Below are 24986 nucleotides of genomic sequence, written 5' to 3' on the forward strand. Positions count from 1 at the left end.
GAATCTGTAAAACGGGGTTTTTTAGTGTAAATGTCAATGAATAGCACTGTCCCTGAACTTGAAGTCGCGTGAGATTTTACCCGTGCCCTTTATGTAGTGACAGATTTTGCAACACACAACTACTCAGAACAATTACTGGACGAGTCTTAATAACAGCAACAATCTTTATCTTAAATATCCTCGTTTTTGCCACGGCTCTTCACTCGCACACTCTTCACGCTGTGACTAGATGTGAGTATCACAGTACTTGTAACTGTAGAGAAACGCATTCCACTTCTTGTCTTTCGTTATCTCACCAAAACTGACCTTCCTTTAATTATGTTTAAATTACAACCATTTAACTTATGCAGATAAGCTGATGATAACTTCAGCTAGTATCTGAAAGATAAACCGTAGAAGTACGACCCTCAGTACGAATGTTTACTGCTTGTGCAGTTGACCAACACTAGGGGGAAAAATAAAAAACTTTCGTGTATGTGAAGTGCAGTAAGAGAAAGCGAATCCTTTGTGAAACACTGTATACAGTTCGTATTGCCTTCTTTTTATGAATTACTATATCACACATATCGTTGCATCTCCAAAATTGCAAGTGATTTTTAACCACTAATTCCATGGACTGTGGTTACGTTGATAGGTTTGTTTGGTCAGATTCTTCTTTTACCAAATTATGCCCATCTGTTTCCAGCCAAAACAGTGACTTCAAATACCCATTTATCCATTTATTGAACACTCATTATAACCGGAAAAATCCATTTTACACTCCAATTTACGGTAAGACTCCGTCTTTCTGCATCACCCACATGCCATGGAATCTGAGTGTTCTTAGTCATACGTGATAACGACACACACTAGTAACATTTTGCACTGGACACTTTTCGATATCCATTCATATAATAAGAAAATGCTTTAAAAGACGTTCTCTCTGTCAATCCATAAATACTTTACAAAATAAAATTACAATTTTAAAATTGGTACAACGATATTTACAATGTACTTCCACAAAATATGAGACAGTTAATTTTTCATACAGTTACGTAGATGTCATCTCTGGATGACATTAAATTAATACACTGGTAACGACTATCGGCTACGCCCTGGCACCTACTAGTGTCACTTAGACTGTGGTCACAGTGGCATCGACTTCTGTGGCTTCCGACGAAGACCGACAACGGCCTAGCGTTTCAAATCTGTATTCCAGATCATGCGCTGTCAGAATACAGCCGATATCAACGTCCGAACGTATAAATTTCGCACGACAGTGAAACTCAGATCAGTTTGGTTTTTTCTTTTTCTTTTTTTGGGCTAGAATTGGCCGACGATCTCATAAACGAAATATGAACTATGAGAAACTGATGAGATAAGTTCAAGAAAAAACCTATTAATGAAATCCTGAGGATGAAAAACATCATAATCAGAGCATACCTCGGAATTATGGACTGAAATCACAGCTTTATTGGTAACTACAATTCGGAAAAATTCGAAATTATATGGTCAACAAATAGTTCGTTGAAGTCAGGCGGATGACGTGTCTTACGCTAAATGTTACTGTAGTAGATATCTTTGGATTGTGACATGTGGGCGATAGCTCTCTACAAATTATTCTTACTGGTGACTGGCGGTTTTGTGAGGTGGCTTGAAAATGTGGTATGTTTTTCCACTTTTCAGTTCTTCAGGTGTTCAGAAAATCTCATTCTAAAATTTATGTTTGTCCTTCAACGTACCCTGAATGAAAGCCATTTAAGGTTAATTGACTTTTGTCTGTTTTGCTGGATTTGTATGAAGTTGTGAAGAGAGATTGTAATCTTGCTTTTCAGCGTCATCACGAATCGTCTTAAGTGTGTACAAGGTGACCCAAACGTCTATTAACACTTGAAAATTCAATTCTTCACGGAACAATGAAGTAAAGAATTAAAAATTATCACACATGCTTGCCATGACATGGTTTCTTAGTGAAACCAAAAAAGTGTACAAAATGACTATTGATGGCGATTCATAGGAGAAAAAAGCAATAATTAGCGTAACTATTGGTTTTTAGCAAAGACTATGTTCTTAATAGCACGTTGTCAATATGTCATCTGTAACTGAACAAAAACTCCCGTTGCACAGGGACAATGTCGGGAACAGAATTTCAATACGTATGGTGAGAAATTGCCGTCTGATGTTGTCTTTTAGCATCCCTAAAAAGATTAGACAGTCGTGGTGAACTTGCGATTTCAGCTAACACCACAACTAATAATCATACAGATTGACAGTGGTCTGAAGTGATTAGCCTTATGATGTAAGCAGTGTAATAACGACGCAACACCAAAATATCAGAAGTGCAAGACCCGTCTTACGACATGGAAAGTGGCGCGACAGTGAACTTCAGATACGAGAGATAAATCCGTACTGTTGCTTTTCGAAATACGAGTACGAGTTCATAATATTGTTCATCTATACACTACTGGCCATTAAAATTGCTACACCCCGAAGATGACGTGCTACAGACGATAAAAGTGACCGACAGGAAGAAGATGCTGTGATATGCAAATGGTTAGCTTTTCAGAGCTTTCACATAAGGCTGGCGCCGGTGGCGACACCTACAACGTGCTGACATAAGGAAAGCTTCTAACCGATTTCTCATACACAAACAGCAGTTGACCGGCGTTGCCTGGTGAAACGTTGTTGTGATGCCTCGTGTAGGGAGGATAAATGCGTACCATCACGTTTCAGATTTTGATAAAGGTCGGATTCTAGCCTATCGCGATTGCGGTTTATCGTATCGCGACATTGCTGCTCGCGTTGATCGAGATCCAATGACTGTTAGCAGAATATGGAATCGGTGGGTTCAGGATGGTAATACGGAACTCCTTGCTGGATCCCAACGGCCTCGTATCACTACCAGTCGAGATGACAGGCATCTTATCCGCATGGCTATAACGGATCGTGCAGCCACGTCCCGATCCCTCAGTCAACAGATGGAGACGTTTGCAAGATAACAACCATCTGCACGAACAGTTCGACGACGTTTGCAGCAGCATGGACTATCAGCTCGGAGCCCATGGCTGCGGGTACCCTTGACGCTGCATCACAGACAGGAGAGCCTGCGATGGTGTTCTCAACGACGAACCTGGGTGCACGAATGACGAAACGTAATTTTTTTGGATGAATCCAGGGTCTGTTTATAGCAACACGATGGTCCCATCCGTATTTGGAGACATCGCGGTGAACGTACATTGGAAGCGTGTATTCGTCATCGCCATAGTGGCGTATCACCCGGCGTGATGGTATGGGGTACCATTGGTTACACGTCTCGGTCACCTCTTGTTCGCATTGACGGCACTTTGAACAGTGGACGTTACATTTCAAATGTGTTACGACCCGTGGCTCTATCCTTCATTCGATCCCTGAGAAACCCTACGTTTCAGCAGGATAATGCACGACCGGATGTTGCAGGTCCTGTACGGACCTTTCCGGATACAGAAAATGTTCGACTGCTGCCCTGGCTAGCACATTTTCCAGATCTCTCACCAATTGAAAACGTCTGGTCGATGGTGGCCGAGGAACTGGCTCGTCACAATACGCCAGTCACTACTCTTGATGAACTGTGGTATCGTGTTGAAGCTGCATGGGCAGCTGTACCTGTACACACCATCCAAGCTCTGTTTGACTCAATGTCCAGGCGTATCAAGGCCGTTATTACGGCCAGAGGTGGTTGTTCTGGGTACTGATATCTCAGGATCTATGCACCCAAATTGTGTGAAAATGCCATCACATGTCAGTTCTAGTATAATATATTTGTCCAATGAATACCCGTTTATCATGTGCATTTCTTCTTGGTGTAGCAATTTTAATGGCCAATAGTGCATATAGGTGATTCTGGTACTCTGATGGTAAAGTGTATTTGACTGTAAAACCAAATATTGCAATTTCGACCGTGTGACTGTTATCAACTAGAAATTCTGTTCCGTATTCCTTGAATTGCAACGTACATGTGTTGCTCGCGTTCTGGTTAAGTACGGACTGTGGAAAAACCGGGAGAGAATCGCAGCACTTAAGATGTGGTGCTACTGAAGAATGTTGAAGATTAGGTGGACAAATATGGTAAGAAGTGAGGAAGATCCCTGCAGAATTGGCGACGAAAGAAATACATGGAAGACAAGGAAGAAGGAACAGGATGGTATACATTTGCTACGACACCACAGAATAACTTCCATGGTACTAGAGGAAGCTGTAGAGAGTAGAAACTGTAGATGAAGATATAGATTGGAACACAGCCAGCAAATAATTGAGGATGAATGTTGCAAGTGCTACTCTGAGGTGAAGAGGTTGGCACATGAGAGGAATTCGTGCCGGGCTGCGTCAATCCAGTCACAAGACTGATGAATCAAAAAAAGAAAAAAAAAAACTTACAACTGTCTTCAAAGTGATATGTTAAATAAATTCGAAGTTGCGAATGAGGACAACCATCAACTGTAGAATGGAATGATAACAATGAAAATGTGCAGGACTGGGACTCGAACCCGGATTTTCCGCTTATCACGAACCGTCGTTTTACACTCTGACTTCCCGTACACAACTTATGGCCACCTCCAAACTTCCATGTGTCGTCAACCACAAGTCTACGAGCAGTACTCGTATATTCCCGTAGAGGTCAGACGTTGTATGAAAGTCGCTTGCCTAGTATCGGCAGATATACACAAACCTGTCAAAACCTGCTAACACGGAGTTCTCCATTAAATGAGAGAAAGTACTGATAATGGATGCAATAAAAATAACGCAGAATTTGAGCAACATACTTACAATGCATTTAAGTCGAACAGTTCAAACTCAGATTTTTAAGCAATAACAGATACACGTAAGTCTGCAGAACACCATGCAACGAAACCAGCTTCTGTTTTATAAGAAACAAAAACGAATTTTGAATCATTTACCCCCACCCAACATTACGTATATGAGAATAACGCAATCAGAATACGAGTAACATATTTACAACGCAATTCAGAAAGTGAAATACATACGGGGAGTCGTAATGAGATGTACACAGTGATGAAACCAACTTCTGTTAACTATGAAACGAAAACCAACAGGGAAGATTACAAATCAGCCAATAAGAAAGCGAGATGATGGTTTTATTAACTCACAACGCTGTAAGTGTCGTGGTAGCGAACCAAAGGCGTGTTACCAGAAGTCCCTATATAAGTTTCACCACGATGGCAGTAAACTTCTTACGCCGTTTCGTGGCAGGCGGTGAGGTCTGAGTCAGCGATGATCTTGGACTATCGACCTATCTGTTTGACGGGAGAATTCTAACAGTATGCTCTTAAACTGGCCTACCTAGCCATTTTTGGGAGACCAAATTAGGTGCAACTATCGCATACTCAGTTTAACAGGTCATGCATCCAAGTTGCTGACAAGAATAATATACAGAATAATTCAAAAGAAAATTGAGGACCCTTTAGATGACTATCAGTTTGGCTTAGGGAAGGCAAAGGCACCAGTTCAGTCCTAGATACTGATAATGGAAGCAAAACTGAAGAAAAATCAAGACACATTAATGGGATTTGCCGATCTAAAGAAAGCGTTCGACAATGTAAAACGGTACAACCAGTTCGAAATTCTGAGAAAAATAGTGGTAATTTATAGAGAAAGATGGGTAACGTATAATATGTACAAGGACTAAAAGGGAGCAATGAGGGCGCAAGATCAAGAACGAAGTGCTCGGATTAAAAAGAATATAAGACAGTGGGGTTGTCTGTTGCCCCTACTGTTCATTTCATACATCAAAGAAGCAATGAACTAAATAAAAGAAATGTTCAAAAGAGTGATTAAAATTTAAGGTGAAAGGATACCGATGATAGGATTAGCTGATGACATTGCCATTCTCAGTGAAAGTAAAGAAAAATTACAGGATCCATTGAATGGAATGAACAGTCTACTAAGTGCAGAATATGGATGGGGAATACATCGAAGAAAGTTGAAAGTAATGAGAAGTATCAGAATTGGGGATGACGATGTAGACGGATTCTGTTACCTACGCAGCAAAATAACCCATGATGTACGAAGCAAGGAGAACATAAAAAGCAGATTATCACTAGCAAATAGGGCGTCCCTCGCCGAGAAAAGTTTACGCGTGTCAAACATAGGCCTTAATTTGAGGAAGAACTTTCTGATAATGTAAGTTTTAGTCCAAGTAATTTTCAACATCCCTCTACAGCAACACATCTCTTCTGTTCCGATTTTCCGACAGTCCATGATTCACTACCGTACCATAATGTGCTGAAAACGTACATTGTCAGAAATTTCTTCCTCAGATTAAGCCCAATGTTTGGTACTAGCACACTTCTCTCGACCAGGAATGCCCTTTTTGCCAGTGCTACTCCGCTTTCTATGTCCTGCTTGCTTCATCCGTCACGTATAATTTTGCTTCCAAGTTACCAGAATTCCTCAAATTCATGTACTTAGTGGTTATCAGTTTTGATGTTAAGCCTACCAATAATCTCATTTCTACTACCCTTCAATACTATCGTCTTTCTTCGGTTCATTCTCAAGCCACATTCTATACTCATAAGGCTGTTCATTCCATTCATCAGATGCTGTAATTCTTTTTCGCTTCCACTAAAGATAGGAATGGTGTCAGTGAATAGTATTATTGATACCCTTCCATCCTGAACTTTAAACACAGTGCTCAATCTTTCTTTTATGTCGGTCGTAGTTATCTTGATGTGTAGACTGAACAGTATGGGCGAAAGGCAGAATCCCTGTCTTACACACATTTTAATCCAAGCATTTCGTTTTTTATCTTTCATTCTTACTTTTTCGTCTTAGTTTTGTAGATATTGTACACGGTCTCAAAAGCCTCAGTATGGTCCCCAAGGATAAATGCACACTTGCATTGATCTACTTTGCCTCCCAGATCAAGTAGGGAACGCCACGAAAACATTCACCAGACCATAACGCTCCCTCCTCTGTCGTGGACCCTCCCGACGATTGTTGCAAGGCGTTTGGTTTCAGATGTCTCACGATGTACACGCCAATGGCCATTTGTCAGACGGAGCATAATGCATCTGAAACAGCCACTCTGCGTGCGTTCATTTGCAGTCCGATTCTAGCCTTTGTCGCCGATAACCAGCAGTCAGCACGGGTGGATGAATCAGGCACCTGTTGCGGAGGACCATACGCAGCAACGTTCGCTGAACGGTCGTTGAGGAGACGCTGTTGTTAGCCACTTGGATCAGTTGCTCAATAGTTGCACGTCTAGTCACTCGCATACATCCCCGGAGCGGTGGTTCACCCTGTCATGAGTGGCCCCTGGTACACCTACCTGCCTCGGCGCCGGTTTCGAATGGTACCATTTCGGCAATGCTTCCACCCTTTGCCGAAAGCCAGTGCTCATGCCCCTTTGGACGTCAACTCCGTTTCAGCATTATGACAGCTTCACCGAGTTCCACCACCAACCGGCATGACTTATATACTCTCCGTCCGGAACCGCGCGACTGCTACGTTCGCAGGTTCGAATCCTGCCTCAGGCATGGATGTGTGTGATATCCTTAGATTAGTTAGGTTTAAGTAGTTCTAAGTTCTAGGGGACTGATGACCACAGATGTTAAGTCCCATAGTGCTCAGAGCCATTAAAACCATCTTATATACTCTCCACTGTTGGTACAGCCACATGCCGTCTGTGAGTGGTCATTGCACGTTGACGTCAAACATTAATGACCACATTAATGTTAGTTGACCTTGTATATTACCCGCTTTTCCACACAACTCAGATCTGTTTTCCTGAGATTTTCGAACATGTTGCATTGTTCCATACTGTTGAACGCATTATCTTTGTCGACAAATCCTACGAACAAGTGTTCATTATCAAGTGCAGCACAATATTGCCTTCCGGCTGGCTTTACCTTCTCTAAATCCAAACTGATCGTTACGCAACAGACCCTCAGTTTTCTTTTCCATTCTTGAATATGTTCTTTCGGTGCGAACGCTATAATGTTGATTGGTTACAGCGATGTGTGGACGGTGTACCGGCTGTCACACCTGTGGTACACGGCGATGGGCTGGACCATCACGATGGTGGTGTCGCAGCTGGTGAGCCTCGTGGTGCGGCCTGGAGAAGACGAGCCGCGACCTGGGCCACACCTCTTCAGTCCGCTGGTGCGGCGCTGGCTGCCCAAAGAGCCACTCGACAAGGGCTACAAGGTAACGTTCCCGTCTGAACACTCTACGTCTACGTCTTCAGTACGTATACTCTACAAGCCCTTAAAGTATGTGGCAGAGGGTACTTCTGGTACCACTATCATTTTCTCCCCTTCCCTTTTTCATTCGATAATGGTGCGTGGGAAGAACGACTGTCGATAAACCTCTGTATGAGTTGGAATTTCTCTCATTTTCTGGTGGTAATCGTTTCGCGGGACGTATATGAGAATAATTATGTTACCTGACTTGTCTTTGAATGTGCAGTATGCTCACAGAATTTCAACAGTAAAGTCTGTTACCCGTAATACCTCTCTCGTAAAGTCTGTCACTGTAGTTCCTTAAGGATCTCCATAAACCTCCCGAACATACTGAACCTTCACCTGAGAAACGCGCCACTCTTAACTGTATTTCCTCTGTCGCTTCTATTAATTCAATCTGTTGAAGGCCTCATACTGATGATGAGTACCGTATGAAGGGTACCCTAGAACCACCAAGCAAGGCCTAATATTGCCCATAAGTTTTTGGTATATTATAATTAATCATAACAAATGTTCTTCTATGTTTATGGCCCTTTTCATTTTTGTCTTTCACCTTATAAAGTACTATACTGTACGTTTATAACGCTAAAATTTTGAAAATTGAAAATTAAAAAATGTAACTTTTATATTCAAAGGCATATTTTGCACTGGATTGGTACTACTTGTGTCAATAATTCAAACTGTGTCTAAATTTCATTCCACAACCCTGGCATGCAGTAACTCCAGCAATTCATTCATAAAACCGTTGTTTCTTCAAGTAAATTTATGGGTACTTCTTTATTACTTTTGTGTACTATCTCAATTTGTTTACTCATATTCGCAAAATCCTTCACATGTGGAGGTTGTCGCCACCTCTCTAACCCTCATTAAGAATTAACCGTTTTTAATGCAGGGGGAAAATGTCATCTGTAAATAACAATATCTTCTCAAATTGAAGAGCGTTTCTTGAACGTTTGTGATATACGGTACCCTATATTTTTACATCGTCTCAATTGAAGGGCGTTTCTTGAAAGTTTGTGGTATACAGCACCCTTTATTTTCCGGGCGGGGACTACTCAAGCATTACAGCACACTTTATTTTCCGGGCGGGGACTACTCAAGAGGTCGTTGTTATCAGGAGAAAGAAAACTGGCATTCTACGGATCGGAGCGTGGAATGTCAGATCCCTTAATCGAGCAGATAGGTTAGAAAATTTAAAAAGGGAAATGGATAGGTTAAAGTTAGATGTAGTGGGAATCAGTGAGGTTCGGTGGCAGGAGGAACAAGACTTTGGGTCAGGTGAATACAGGGTTATAAATACAAAATCAAATAGGGGTAATGCAGGAGTAGGTTTAATAATGAAAAAAAAAATAGGAGAGCGGGTAAGCTACTACAAACAGCATAGTGAACGCATTGCTGTGGCCACGATAGACACGAAGCCCACGCCTACTACAGTAGTACAAGTTTATATGCCAACTAGCTCTGCAGATGATGAAGAAATTGATGAAATGTATGATGAGATAAAAGAAATTATTCAGATAGTGAAGGGAGACGAAAATTTAATAGTCATGGGTGACTGGAATTCGATTGTAGGAAAAGGGTGAGAAGGAAACATAGTAGGTGAATGTGGATTGGGGGTAAGAAATGAAGGGGAAGCTGTCTGTTAGAATTTTGCACAGAGCATAACTTAATCATAGCTAACACTTGGTTCAAGAATCATAAAAGAAGGCTGTATACATGGAAGAATCCTGGAGATACTAGTAGGTATCACATAGATTATATAATGGTAAGACAGAGATTTAGGAACCAGGTTTTAAATTGTAAGACATTTCCAGGGGCAGATGTGGACTCTGACCACAATCTATTGGTTATGAACTGTAGAATAAAACTGAAGAAATTGCAAAAAGGTGGGAATTTAAGGAGAGGGGACCTGGATAAACTGACTAAACCAGAGGTTGTGCAGAGTTTCAGGAAGAGCATAAGGGAACAATTGACAGCACTGGGGGAAAGAGGTACAGTTGAAGAAGAATGGGTAGTTCTGAGGGATTAAGTAGTGAAGGCAGCGGAGGATCAAGTAGGTAAAAAGACGAGGGCTAGTAGAAATCCTTGGGTAACAGAAGAAATATTGAATTTAATTGATGAGAGGAGGAAACATAAAAACGCAGTAAATGAAGCAGGCAAAAAGGAATATAAACGTCTCAAAAATGAGATCGACAGGAAGTGCAAAATTGCTAAGCAGGGATAGCTGGAGGACAAATGTAAGGATGTAAAGGTTTATCTCACTAGGGGTAAGATAGATACTGCCTACAGGAAAATTAAAGAGACCTTCGGAGAAAAGAAAACCACTTGTATGAATATCAAGAGATCAGATGGAAACCCAGTCCTAACCAAAGAAGGGAAAACAGAAAGGTGGAAGGAGTATATAGAAGGTCTATACAAGGGCGATGTACTTGAGGGCAATAGTATAGAAATCGAAGAGAATGTAGATGAAGATGAAATGAGAGATACGATACTGCGTGAAGAATTTGACAGAGCACTGAAAGACCTGAGTCGAAACAAGGCCCCGGGAGTAGACAACATTCCATTAGAACTACTGACAGCCTTGGAAGAGCCAGTCCTGACAAAACTCTACCATCTGGTGAGCAAGATGTATGAGACAGGCGAAATACCTTCATACTTCAAAAAGAATATAATAATTCCAATCCCAAAGAAAGCAGGTGTTGACAGATGTGAAAATTACCGAACTATCAGTTTAATAAGTCACAGCTGCAAAATACTAACGCGAATTCTTCACAGACGAATGGAAAAACTAGTAGAAGCCGACCTCGTGGAAGATCAGTTTGGATTCCGTAGAAATATTGGAACACGTGAGGCAATACTGACCTTACGACTTATCTTAGAACAAAGATTAAGGAAAGGCAAACCTACGTTTCTAGCATTTCCAGACTTAGAGAAAGCTTTTATCAATGTTGACTGTAATACTCTCTTTCAGATTCTGAAGGTGGCAAGTGTAAAATACAGGGAGCGAAAGGCTATTTACAATTTGTACAGAAAGCAGATGCAGTTATTAGAGTCGAGGGGCATGAAAGGGAGGCATTGGTTGGGAAAGGAGTGAGACAGGGTTGTAGCCTCTCCCTGACGTTATTCAATCTGTATATTGAGCAAGCAGGTAAGGAAACAAAAGAAAAATTCGGAGTAGGTATTAAAATCCATGGAGAAGAAATAAAAACTTTGAGGTCCGCCGATGACATTGTAATTCTGTCAGAGACAGCAAAGGACTTGGAAGAGCAGTTGAACGGAATGGACAGTGTCTTGAAAGGAGGATATAAGATGAAAATAAACAAAAGCAAAACGAGGATAATGGAATGTAGTCGAATTAAGTCGGGTAATGCTGAGGGAATTAGATTAGGAAATGAGACACTTAAAGTAGTAAAGGAGTTTTGCTATTTGGGGAGCAAAATAACTGATGATGGTCGAAGTAGAGAAGATATAAAACGTAGACTGGTAATGGCAAGGAAAGCGTTTCTGAAGAAGAGAAATTTGATAACATCGAGTATAGATTTAAGTGTCAGGAAGTCGTTTCTGAAAGTATTTGTTTGGAGTGTAATGGAAGTGAAACATGGACAATAAATAGTTTGGCCAGGAAGAGAATAGAAACTTTCGTAATGTGGTGCTACAGAAGAATGCTGAAGATTAGATGGGTATATCACATAATTAATGAGGGGTATTGAACAGAATTGGGGAGAAGAGGAGTTTGTGGCACAACTTGACGAGAAGAAGGGACTGGTTGGTAGGACATGTTCTGAGGCATCAAGGGATCACAAATTTAGCATTGGAGGGCAGCGTGGAGGGTAAAATCGTAGAGGGAGACCAAGAGATGAATACGCTAAGCAGATTCAGAAGGATTTAGGTTGCAGTAGGTACTGGGAGATGAAGAAACTTGCACAGGATAGGGCAGCATGGAGAGCTGCGTCAAACCAGTCTCAGGACTGAAGACCACAACAACATATTTTTACAAGTGTTTTGTTTCTGTTTTTGGAAGTTTTCGTTAAGAAGAAAAATGTATTATTCAGTTATTATATCAAATATAGCCTATATATTCAAGTATGGAACTTATGTTTCTAGTTTATGGAAACTTTCTTTGACTAAGTTTTGAGCACTACTGCTGATATGCCATACACCAGAGAAAAATTGTGTATTGATTTCTACGTTTATGGACACACTACGAGTTCCAGATATTTATGTTTTAGCTATGTCACTGAATATTGATAAGCCCACCTCACTTCCCCAACACAGACACTTAAAATAAATACTTGTTACAAGATTTATGGCCTACTATAACACGGCAAATTTTTCCCTTGGTTGGTACTCCATGTAACCTAAAACCACTTGGTGGTCCTAGGCTTAAAAGAAGAAGCTAATAAATTTAGAAAGAAAGATGAGAATCAAAATTGCCTTGGAATATGGATCTTGTGACTAACTTTAAACTTAATTTCAGTTTTGTGATTTATATCATGATTTTATAAAATAAAAAAATAAAAACTTGGTGCTTCTATTCACGCTATAGGGGGGCGTGAATAGCAACAGAAGTGTTAATGTGTTTATTGTTTCTATTTATTGGTCCTTTGGATGAAAAGTGATATGTTAAAATCGATTTTGGTTCTAGGACAATAAGAAACAAAATTATCAGCGTTTTACTCGTTACGAAACTAAGAATAGTGGATGAATTCTTTTCATTTTAATTCTTTTTTCCGAGTAAACGGTGTTGCTCACTGTAAGAAAAAAAAAACACGCGCTACGAAGGAATTATCCTAATGGGGCGAAAATCTGTAGATGTGATGTAATTGTATAGACGTACAAATGATTACAATTTAATTAAAATTGGACGATTTATTTAAGAGAAGGAGCTTCACAAACTGACCAACTCAATAACGCGTTGGTCCAACTCTGGCCCTTATGCAAGCAAGTTATCTGGCTTCACATTGATTGACAGAGTTTTTGGATGTCCTCCTGGGGGATATCTTACCAATTTCTGTTCATATGTCGCGTTAGATCGTCAAATCCGGAGATGGTTGCCCATGGAATTTCGAATGTTCTCAATTGTGAAGATATCCAGCGACCTTGTTGCCCAAGGTAGGGACTGGCAAGCAGAAAGACAAACATTAGAAACTCAAGCACTATGCGGGTGGGCATTATATTGCCGAAATGTAAGCCCAGAAAGGCTTGTCATGAACGGCATGAAAACGGTGTGTAGAATATCGTAGGCGTACCACTGTGCTCTATGGGTGCCACGGATGACAAGCATAGGAGTCCTGCTGTGGAATGAAATGGTAACCCAGACGATCACTCCTGGTTGGGTCATATGGCGGGTGACGCCCAGGTTGGTAACCCACCGCTGTCCAGGATGTCTCTGGACAAGTCTTCGCTGATCATCGGGACTCAGTTCGAAGACAATTCCACTCCAGTCAATGAGATTCCAGACGTTCCTTGAGATCCCCAGGACAGAGGTGCGATACCAACCTGACTGTCGCCGTCCATACGGCCGACAACCACAGGTCAGGGGTGCCATTTCTTTCCATAATAGGGTCCTTCTGTTGTCATTAATGGTACCTTTACAGCATAGCACTACGTTGACTGTATTATACGCCCCGTTTTCTTGCTCTTCATGACGAGCCACCCTAGACTCGCATTCGGGAGGACGACGGTTCAATCCCGCGTCCGGCTATCCTGATTTAGGTTTTCCATGATTTCCCTAAATCGCTCCAGGCAAATGCCGAGATGGTTCCCTCGAAAGGACGCGGCCGACTTCCTTCCCCATCCTTCCCTGATCCGATGAGACCGATGACCTCACTGTTTGGTCTCTGCCCCCAAACGCATCAACCCAACCCAACGAGTCACCCTCGGCTTGCATTTAAGCAAGATAATACCCGCCCGCACACAGCGAGAGTTTCTACTGCTTGTCTTCGTGCTTACCGAACCCTTCTTTGGCCAGCAAGGTCGCTGAATCTCTCCCCAACTGAGAACATTTGGAGCATTATGGGCAGGTCCCTCCAACCATCTCGGGATTTTGACGATCTAACTCTACAATTGGACATAATTTGGCACGATATTTCTCGGAAGAACATCCAAAAACTTTGTCAATGAGGGCCAAGCAGAATAATATCTTGCGTAAGGGCCAAGAGGAGGACCATCACGTAACTAACTTGATCAATTTGTGAATCTCATTTCTTGAATAAATCATCCAATTTTTCTCTTTCATTTGTTTGTCTGTACGTTTATATCACATCTACGGGGTTCCGTCCCTTCCTTCGTCGTACGTCGATTTTTGCCTTAGAGTGCATCTCTAATTACGTTACAGTAACATTAAATTGAAGAATTTTGTTTGTTTGGTAAAACATTAAGTCAGTGACATGGTCTTTAAAAACTATCATGTCTTTGAATCTAAAAGTCATAGATAAAACCAGAAGAAGACCTTTCGAACAACATCTTTGTAATGCGGTAGGGAGCTGGTGTTGAGTGGTATGGTACTGAGCCGATGAATTTATTAACGTTTCTAAAAACACTAATTAATTAATTTCAAAAATCCAAGAATGACATCGACTGAAAAGACTAAATTTCAGTAACACAAGCGATAGCGAACATCTCATAACGGCAACAGTATAAAATCACTTCTTTCTAGTAAAGAATATTAAATAAAGTAAAAAAAAAATTACATTACAAACAGCAAAACATATGATCAGATGAATATGTCACACATATCAACCATCGGCTATTGCAACTAACTATCAAAATACCCTTGCCTTCGAAGTAGCCAAAATGACTGATTCAAATTTATGATGATAGAGGCAATAATTCCTCCTTCTCTACTAACATAGGACAGCGGTTGTCGCTACCAGGTACTAGAAACCTTCACTAAAAATTTCAATCATCCTACACACGCAGATCACAGTTAACAAGAGATCAATCACCTAATCTGTAACACAAAGACAATTCGTTAATTATTTAGAAAAACATTAAGCATACTACAAATGCAGACATTCTTCTTTAGTTTTTTTAATAAGGTAGCTAGATTCAACAATTTTCACTGAGTATAAAGTACAATTCGTAAATCAGAAGAATTACATCTGCATTCAATGCCCTTAGATTGTAAACTCAGTTTGGAGTAGTGACAGCCACAAGCCCACACACATTGACAGAACTGAACTCAAGTAGTATCAGACAAAATCTTCATAAATAACACATTTACGAGTATGTACATAACACCGGGCAACAATACAGACTCAAAATAGCCACCACACGACCAAGTGACGCGCACACTAATCAACGCTCACCGTGATTTCTCGTAAAATCTAGCACCCATTGGCAAACGCTTGTTTATAGAGCGCCGAGAGAAGGATGTAACAAAGATTAGTCGTAATCGGAAACCCACGGGTATCATCTCGCAGACGCCACCGCGTCCAGTACTTGCAAAGGTCAGACCGGACTCCAACCCGGTACCACAATGGACACAAACTGCTTGCTACTTCAATAGCAGATGACACGCCGAATACTGTGCGTTTTACCGAAGTAGCCTTTAACGAGCATTTTTCACTGCTGCGATCAACACTCAGCCCCGCCAAACCCGCAGTGAGCAAAGGAACCCCTCTTGCCAACGGTCCACGGCAGACGCTTGGCCACAACAACACGCCGTCTCTCTTGCGCTCCACGTCCCCGTCACACTCTCCCCTCTCTCCAGGTCGCCGCAGCCCTTCGCTACCTTCTGCTCCGACTTGCCCTCTATCGGCGACAGTCGCGCTCCATGCGCTCTTGCGGCCAGAGGGATTCCAAACCGGCGGAAATTACGCGAAATTAAACGCGGGCTCACTGCACAATCTTCTTGACAAGAAAATGACATTTGACCTGTTAAAGTAACCGTGTTTACATGACCTTGTTTTTTTGAAAAAACACCACCATAACATTTACCTTCTAAATAACAAATCTTACATGCATACAATCTAAATGAGTGATTACTTTTTCCATGTACTTTAATCACAGCATAATCTCTTTGGTTGAGAAGAGTGCCAGATGGTTCTTCATTTCCGTCAGATTCTTGATCTCGTTCTGAAGAAACACTGACAATTGCTGTTTCTCTTCACCCCCAAAGTTTTCATTCATCCGAAACACAAGTCAAATTAAAGTATACTTTAACCCTTCGGTGGGCGCGCCTGCGGCAGATAGCAACAAGATTTAGTTTCGTGTTAGTATCACAGATAGCATTACAGTTGCGTCCACGTACGGATACGTATCTGCCGGCCGGAGTGGCCGAGCGGTTAAAGGCGCTACAGTCTGGAACCGCACGACCGCTACGGTCGCAGGTTCGAATCCTGCCTCGGGCATGGATGTGTGTGATGTCCTTAGGTTAGTTAGGTTTAAGTAGTTCTAAGTTCTAGGGGACTTATGACCACAGCAGTTGAGTCCCATAGTGCTCAGAGCCACGGATACGTATCTGTTGTTCTCAACGGATGTCACCACTTACTACATTTGCGCTACTCATGCTTTCAGCAGTTTGGTCGCTATTGTGGTTTGAAACGTGAGTGCTGCGTTTGCGGTGTGTTTGCCGTTACGCGCCTTGGGATGTAAGTATTTTCTGTACTTGTGTTTTTCTTTCACCTCAAGGCAATCGTTCTTTTATATTAGTATATAATGAATATTCAAATCGAATCAAAGTTCCCATATGCAATTTTCATTACCTTTTACAGTCTTGGATATTGATTTGCTACAATATTACTTTTACAAAAACATGTGTGTCATTAGGTCTCTCAAAAGCGTGGAAATAGAGAAAAAGAAGGCATTTGACAGGCACCGTCTAATTGCACGTCCTGAAGACTATGAGAAAGTACTGCGAGACTTGTCAGAAGAAGAATTACAGGAATTGTCAGATTCATGTGAATCTGCGATGGAAGAGGAAGTTATTGAAGAAGAAAACCACAGCAGTGGCTCCGAACAATCAACAGAGGAAACTGATGACCACCTGGTTGAAGAGGAAAAGATAAAGAAACTATTTGGATAAGTAAACCGCTGCCTTCTTCTCCTAAAACCAAAGCCAAGAACATCCTAAAAGTTTTGCCAGGTCCAAAAGCAAGTGCTGGAATTACGGAAAAAGAAATTGATGAATTTTATCTATTTATTACTGATGGGATGATTATTTTTCCTTTGGTTAAAAATGTAGAACTCAAAAACTGTTCAAAAGTGTGTGAAATCTTATGGGACTTAACCGCTAAGGTCATCAGTCCCTAAGCTTACACACTATTTAACCCAAATTATCCTAAGGACAAACACACACACCCATACCCGAGGGAGGACTCGAACCTCCGCCGAGACCAGCCACACAGTCCATGACTGCAGCGCCTGAGACCGCTCGGCTAATCCCGCGCGGAGGTTAAAAACGTAAAACTAGTTGCGGTGCAAAAGCCGCAACGCGCTCACTCATGGAAGTATGAAAGCCGCGCCCATCGAAGGGTTAAAATTGAATATTTGGTTAATGAATCGGAACTTGCTTTCCGGATCCTTAAATTAAAACAATACCATTTTGGTTCGTACTTACAGATAAAGTTCGAACTTAGCAAATTCACTGCCACATCCGGCGTTGGTCGTAGAGGAAACAGAACATCAACTGACAGTGTCGCCAACTTTGAAATTTATAATTGTCCCTTTAGACTGGTTGACTACCACCCTAGACAAACATATCTTTGAATGATATTCCCATTTGTCGTCCAGCACGATATCATTTAATGTTTCTAGAAGTTTAATTTCATTCACTCTGTTGTTTCTGTTCATCCCATTTTCCGTTACTCAAGATTCTGCCGACCAAGTATTTTGCATGCCACTTCTTTCTCGGATGAATTACATTTCCTTAAAATTTTTCCAGTGACTCTCAAGCTGCCTTCTGCTTTTCCTAAAACTATCTTTACGTGACCATTCCATATCAAATGGGTCCAAACCGTTACTTTTGGGTATTCTACAGTTGTTTCTGTTTGCTGTTGTTTACTGCCAGTAGCGTAATCGAAGAGGAATGATGAATCTCTTCGTTTGTTTATATGCAATATATTACATTAAACGTTGTGTAATGGACGATCAAATATTTACCATTGAAATGCCGTACACTCCAGAATCGGTATGTAAGTCAGGCAAAATCATCTTGAGAGTTGAGGCAATCATCCCAACGACGCATTAGGCTAGAGATACCCGTTTGATAAAACACCGTGCCCTGCTGCGTGAAGAAATCTGTAACTGTCTGCTGCACATCCTCCTCCGACAGGAATCATCGACCCTTCAAGGCCTTTTTTAAGGGGCCGAAGGCGTCATAATCGCATGGGGAGAGCTCAGAACTATAGGGCGGGTGCTCGAGAGCCTCCCACTTCATCTGGCGTAACTTCTGCGATACGGCATTTGCGATATGAGGACGTGCGTTATCGTGAAGCAGCACCACCCCTTGTCGCAGTTTTCCCGGACGTTTAACATTAATTGCAAGCCGTAATATCTCCAGCGTTCATTCTTCATTCTCCGATAATTGTCTACAGGTGTTCGTCTTTCGGCAGCCAAGAAAAGTATAACAGCACATTAATTCCGTTTGGGCGCATTTAGCAATAGTTCACATTTCTGCATAAACCGCACGCACATCGAAAATACACGAATCCCATACTAATTCTTTGTCTACATGTCGGTGCTTATATACCTGCATCGGAGTCACGCTACGTTGTATATATGATGCAGAAACACCCTCAGACGGAAAGAAACCATACCTTATATCTAACTTCAGTGGCAGAGGCACCTTTCATCGACCGCCTGCTGGTTATATTGCATTTAGCTACAGTTTTCTGGCGTTACAGTCTTCTTGTATTCAACAGCATCGTCTACAAAAATCCTCATGGCGCATGCACTAAATCATAGGCACTGGCGGAAAAAAATCATAACTGTAGAATAACGAAATTTAGAAAATTATTTGCCTGGGTAATATATTTAAGTGATTAACATTGTAAGATCACAAGTTAATATAAGTACGAGAGAAGCCGTTGCAAAAGTTAAATGCTGTTACATTAATAATGAGTGTAAACGTGAGAATGTTGAATGCAAGCATGCAAACGTGCATGCACTGTGTTGTACAAGTGCCGGATGTCAGTTAGTGGGATGGAGTTCCATGGCTGTTGCAATTGGTTCGTCATTAGAGGGACGGTTAATGCTGTTTCTGGATGACGGTGGAGTTGTCATCCGATGACGTCCCATACGTGCTCCATTGGAAACAGATCTGGTGACAGGCAAGGCAAGGCAACATGTCGATACACTGTAGAACACGTTGTCTTACAACAACAGCATGTGGGCAAACGTTATCCTGTTGCAAACTACCCACTGGAATGCTGTTTAAGAATGACAGCACAACAGGTCGAATTACCAGCCTGACGAACAGATTTGCAGTTAGGGTGCGTGGGATAACCACGAGAGTTCTCCTGCTGACATACGAAATCGCGTCCCAGACCATAACCCCAACTACAGGTTCAGTGTGTCTAGGTCACAGACAGATTGGTTGCAGACTCTCAATCGGCCGCCTTCTAACCAACACTTGGCCGTCACTTGCACCGAGGCAGAACCGGCTCTTAGCAGAAAACACAACAGGCATCCACCCTGACCTCCAACGAGCTATCGCTTGACACCACCGAATTCGCATAGCCCTGTCAATTGTGTTCAGTGGAATACACGTTACAGGAGGCCTACCTGGTAGCTGTCCTTGAAGTAACCAATTTATAACAGTTTGTTGTGTCACTGTGGTACCACCCGCTGCTCAGATTGCTGCAGGAGCTGCAGTACGATGCGCCAGAGCCATCACCAAACTCAATGGTCTCTCTTGTCGTGGTGCCACGTGGCCGCTTGCAGCCCTGTCTTCTTGCGACCCTACATTCTCGTGACCATCGCTACCAGTAATCTTGTACAGTGAATACATTCCTGCTAGGTTTTTCTGCAGTATCGAAGAAGGAACATCCACCTTCTCGTAACCCTATTGCATGACCTAGTGCTATCTCAGACAGGTTACATCAGTGCCTTATAAGCAGTTATGTAGAATCAACGTAATTGTAACGACACACATTCCAGAGTTAGACTGCAATATCTATCGTTATAATTACGTTCATTCTACATTACTACATCTAACACACTGATGATTGCTGCACTGTCAGTTAAAATTTAGGTCTGCAGTGCAATAAAAAAGACAGACATCATTACGTCCGATGCTGACCTTTCTGTCGTATATTATAAATGCTGCTGCCGAACTTCCATCCCAGGTAACCCTGCCCCAAGCCTGCACGATCATCTACACATGGCAACAGCTCCGCCCCTGTCCCACAAGACTCACTCGTCCATACATTCGCTAAAGGTGACATGACCATAAACTGATCCGCGAACAGTGCTTTAAAGCTTCATCGCAGGACCCCGCCGCCGCCTAGAGGAATGCTTGGAAAGGCATTACCAAGACATGCGGCCCCAACATCTTTGAATATTGATAGTGGACCCGATCAGATTCTTTTTTCTCCAATTTCTTTTATTTATTCGATCCACCCATCTTGTTGTTGTTGTTGTTGTGGTCTTCAGTCCTGAGACTGGTTTGATGCAGCTCTCCATGCTACTCTATCCTGTGCAAGCTTCTTCATCTCCCAGTACCTACTGCAACCTAAATCCTTCTGAATCTGCTTTGTGTATTCATCTCTTGGTCTCCCTCTACGATTTTTACCCTCCACGCTGCCCTTCAATACTAAATTGGTGATCCCTTGATGCTTCAGAACATGTCCTACTTCCTCATTAGTTATGTGATCTACCCATCTAATCTTCAGCGTTCTTCTGTAGCACCACACCTCGAAAGCTTCTATTCTCTTCTTGTTTAAACTATTTATCGTCCACGCTTCACTTCCATACATGGCTACACTCCATACAAATACTTTCAGAAACGACTTCCTGACACTTAAATCTATACTCGATGTTAACAAATTTCTCTTCTTCACATACGCTTTCCTTTCCATTGCCAGTCTACATTTCATATCCTCTCTACTTCGACCATCATCAGTTATTTTGCTCCCCAAATAGCAAAACTCCTTTACTGCTTTAAGTGTCTCATTTCCCAATCTAATTCCCTCAGCATCACCTGACTTAATTCGACTACATTCCATTATCCTCTTTTTGCTTTTGTTGATGTTCATCTTATACCCTCCTTTCAAGACACTGTCCATTCTGTTCAACTACTCTTCCAAGTTCTTTGCTGTCTCTGACAGAATTACAATGTCATCGGCGAACCTCAAAGTTTTTATTTCTTCTCCATGGATTTTAATACCTACTCCGAATTTTTCTTTTGTTTCCCTCACTGCTTGCTCAATATAGAGATTGAATAACGTCGGGGAGAGGCTACAACCCTGTCTCACTCCCTTCCCAACCACTGCTTCCCTTTCATCTCCCTCGACTCTTATAACTGCCATCTGGTTTCTGTACAAATTGTAAATAGCCTTTCGCTCCCTGTATTTTACACCTGCCACCTTCAGAATTTGAAAGAGAGTATTACAATCAACATTGTCAAAAGCTTTCTCTAAGTCTACAAATGCTAGAAACGTAGGTTTGCCTTTCCTTAATCTTTGTTCTAAGATAAGTCGTAAGGTCAGTATTGCCTCACGTGTTCCAATATTTCTACGGAATCCAAACTGATCTTCTCCTAGGTCGGCTTCTACTAGTTTTTCCATTCGTCTGTAAAGAATTCGCGTTAGTATTTTGCATCCGTGACTTATTAAACTCATAGTTCGGTAATTTTCACATCTGTTAACACCTGCTTTCCTTGGGATTGGAATTATTGTATTCGTCTTGAAGTATGAGGGTATTTCGCCTGTCTCATACATCTGGCTCACCAGATGGTAGAGTTTTGTCAGCACTGGCTCTTCCAAGGCCGTAAGTAGTTCTAATGGAATGTTGTCTACTCCCGGGGCCTTGTTTCGACTCAGGTCTTTCAGTGCTCTGTCAAACTCTTCACGCAGTATCATATCTCCCAGTTCATCGTCATCTACATCCTCTTCCATTTCCGTAATATTGTCCTCAAGTACATCGCCCTTGTATAGATCCTCTATATACTCCTTCCACCTTTCTGCTTTCCCTTCTTTGGTTAGAACTTGGTTTCCATCTGAGCTCTTAATATTCATACAAGTGGTTCTCTTTTCTCCAAAGGTCTCTTTAATTTTCCTGTAGGCAGTATCTATCTTACCCCTAGTGAGATAAGCCTCTACATCCACCCATCTACTCTTCAGTATTCTCTGAAGCACCACATTTTAAAAGCTTCTATTCTCTTCTAATTTGAACTGTTTACTGTCCATGTTTCACTTATGTACTAGACTACAATCCAGGTAAATACCTTCAAAAAGACCTAACATCTAAATTTTATTCTATGTTAACAAAACTGCCTAGTTTGCATTTTGTGTACTCACCACTTCGATCATCATCAGTTATTTTACTATCCAAATATTTACACTCGACGGTGCATATCGTCTCTTATTTCTTTATCACCTAACTTAATTCAGTTACATCCGATTACTTGTCTTTTAGGTTTGTTGGTGTTACTTCCATAACTTGTGTTCAATACATGAAATGTATTAGCAGTTGCGAATAAGAGGTCTCCTTAACCGCTTTGGCTATCCGCGCACGGCTCGCGGCCAGACCAAACCTTCTGTATGTCGTCGTTCCTGCGTCAAACCTGTACTCGTACACACATTATGTAATTGCCGTATAGGGGAGCACTTTTAATTGAAATTTGCTGCCTAGCATCTGCGGGTAAACACGATACTGCTGTGCCTGTGTTGTGAAGCACAATGATGTAAATTTCTTCCTTTCTACATGCATGCGTGTTTTAAATAAATTGTTTCAGAAGTTCGTGAAGCCGATTTGTTACACCTACCTCATTTCTGAAAATCAATTTTTTTTCCGTTTTAACGACTTCAAAGTGGGCATTGCATCAGTTTCAAAACAAAGGCTGTATCTGGAAAAAATAAGGATGCTCTTTCTATGGAGAAAAGTGACTGATACGTGTAAAACAGTTACCTTTATTTTTGCTAGGCACACTCAAATAACATTATGTTCACCATACGGTACATAAATGTTTCTGATGGTGGAAGTGCATGACGGACACTAGTTTCAATTCAAAGCGTGTACTGTGATTGTTTCTAGAAGAAAGAAAACTAATGTATAACCAAGAAACTTGACTGTTGCATTCGGAACACATTTAAATACACAAAAAATAAAATTGAAACGTTAAGTTGGAGAAAATTACCTTATTTTCTATTGTATCATTTCACACTGAAGCGCCTAAGAAACTGGTATTGGCATGCGTACTCAAATACAGAGATATGGAAACAGGCAGAACTCGGCGCTGCGGTCGGAAGTGCCTATATAAGACAATAGGTGTCTGGTGCAGTTATTAGATCAGTTACTGCTGCTAGAATGCCAGGTTATCAAGATTTAAGTGAGTTTGAACGTGGTGTTATAGTTGGCACACGAGCAATGCCACACAGCATCTCCGAGATAGCGATGAAGTGGGGATTTTCCCTTACGAGCATTTCACGAGTGAACCATGAATATCAGGACTAGGGTAAAACATCAAATCTCCGGCATCGCTGCGGCCCGAGAAAGATCCTGCAAGAACGGGACCAACTATGACTGAAGAGAACAGTTCAATGTGACAGAAGTGCAAAAAAAATGGGTCAAATGGCTCTGAGCTCTATGGGATTTAACATCTGTGGTCATCAGTCCCCTAGAACTTAGAACTACTTAAACCTAACTAACCTAAGGACATCACACACATCCATGCCCGAGGCAGGATTCGAACCTGTCACCGTAGCGGTCACACGGTTCCAGACTGAAGCGCCTAGAACCGCACGGCCACATCGGCCGGCCAGAAGTGCAACCCTTCCGCAAATTGCTACAGATTCCAATCCTAGGCCACCAAGAAGTCCCAGCGTGGGAACCATTCAACGAAACATCATCGACCTGGGCTTTCAAGGCCGAAGACCCACTCGTGTAACCTTACTGACTGCATGACATAAAGCTTTACGCCTTGCCTGGAGCAGACAACATCGACGTTGGACCGTTGATGACTGGAAACAGGTTGCCTGGTCGGACGAGTCTGTTTTCAAATTGTATCGAGCGGATGGACGCGTATGGGTATGGCGACAACCTCGTGAATCCATGGACCCTGCATGTCAGCTGGGCAAGGCTCTGTAATGGTGCGGGGCGTTGAAACACTCCCTATTAAACTCACCTTTATTGACTAGTGGATTATAGCCTAACAGCCTAGAATAGTTTGAGCGTGTGTAACTGATAAAGGCTGATGGGTTAATATTTGCACGGGAGTTGTTTCGTATCAAATCCAGCAAAGCTAACTAGGATGTCAGATAGCAATAATCGGTACATAATTTGATGTTAATGTTCTATATCTATTGTCTAAACAACACGAATGAGGCAGTTACCCCCTTCGTCTGACAAAGTAATAACGGTTACCTCATCACAGGTCGCCTGTTAATGTTGTCACACGCCGATAATCTTCATGTAGCACTGAATGCACAATTCTCACTGCAGTCCAAATCGTCGGTGTCCGGCATGGCTGTCGGTGCACAAATGAACACTTAAACACATCAACAAATCACTCAATTAATGCCATTTTCGTATTTGCTGGATGTCAGGCCGACGAAGTTGGGGGACTCACACAGCCGTTAAACAGTTGTAAATGCGGTCGGCCGTTCT

The 24986-nt window shown here is 41.9% G+C and overlaps 1 protein-coding gene across 1 annotated transcript in view; it reads left to right on the plus strand.

The window, feature by feature from the left end:
- Positions 1-24986, plus strand: part of LOC124619547 (sodium-coupled monocarboxylate transporter 1-like) — a 182890-nt gene that overhangs the window by 155505 nt on the left and 2399 nt on the right. The window contains exon 14 of the mRNA XM_047146017.1: positions 7989-8181. Within this exon, the coding sequence (XP_047001973.1) occupies positions 7989-8181 (193 nt within the window). The remainder of the gene's footprint in view (positions 1-7988; positions 8182-24986) is intronic.

This window comes from Schistocerca americana, chromosome 6 (genome assembly GCF_021461395.2).
Source record: "Schistocerca americana isolate TAMUIC-IGC-003095 chromosome 6, iqSchAmer2.1, whole genome shotgun sequence".
Taxonomy (NCBI): domain Eukaryota; kingdom Metazoa; phylum Arthropoda; class Insecta; order Orthoptera; family Acrididae; genus Schistocerca; species Schistocerca americana.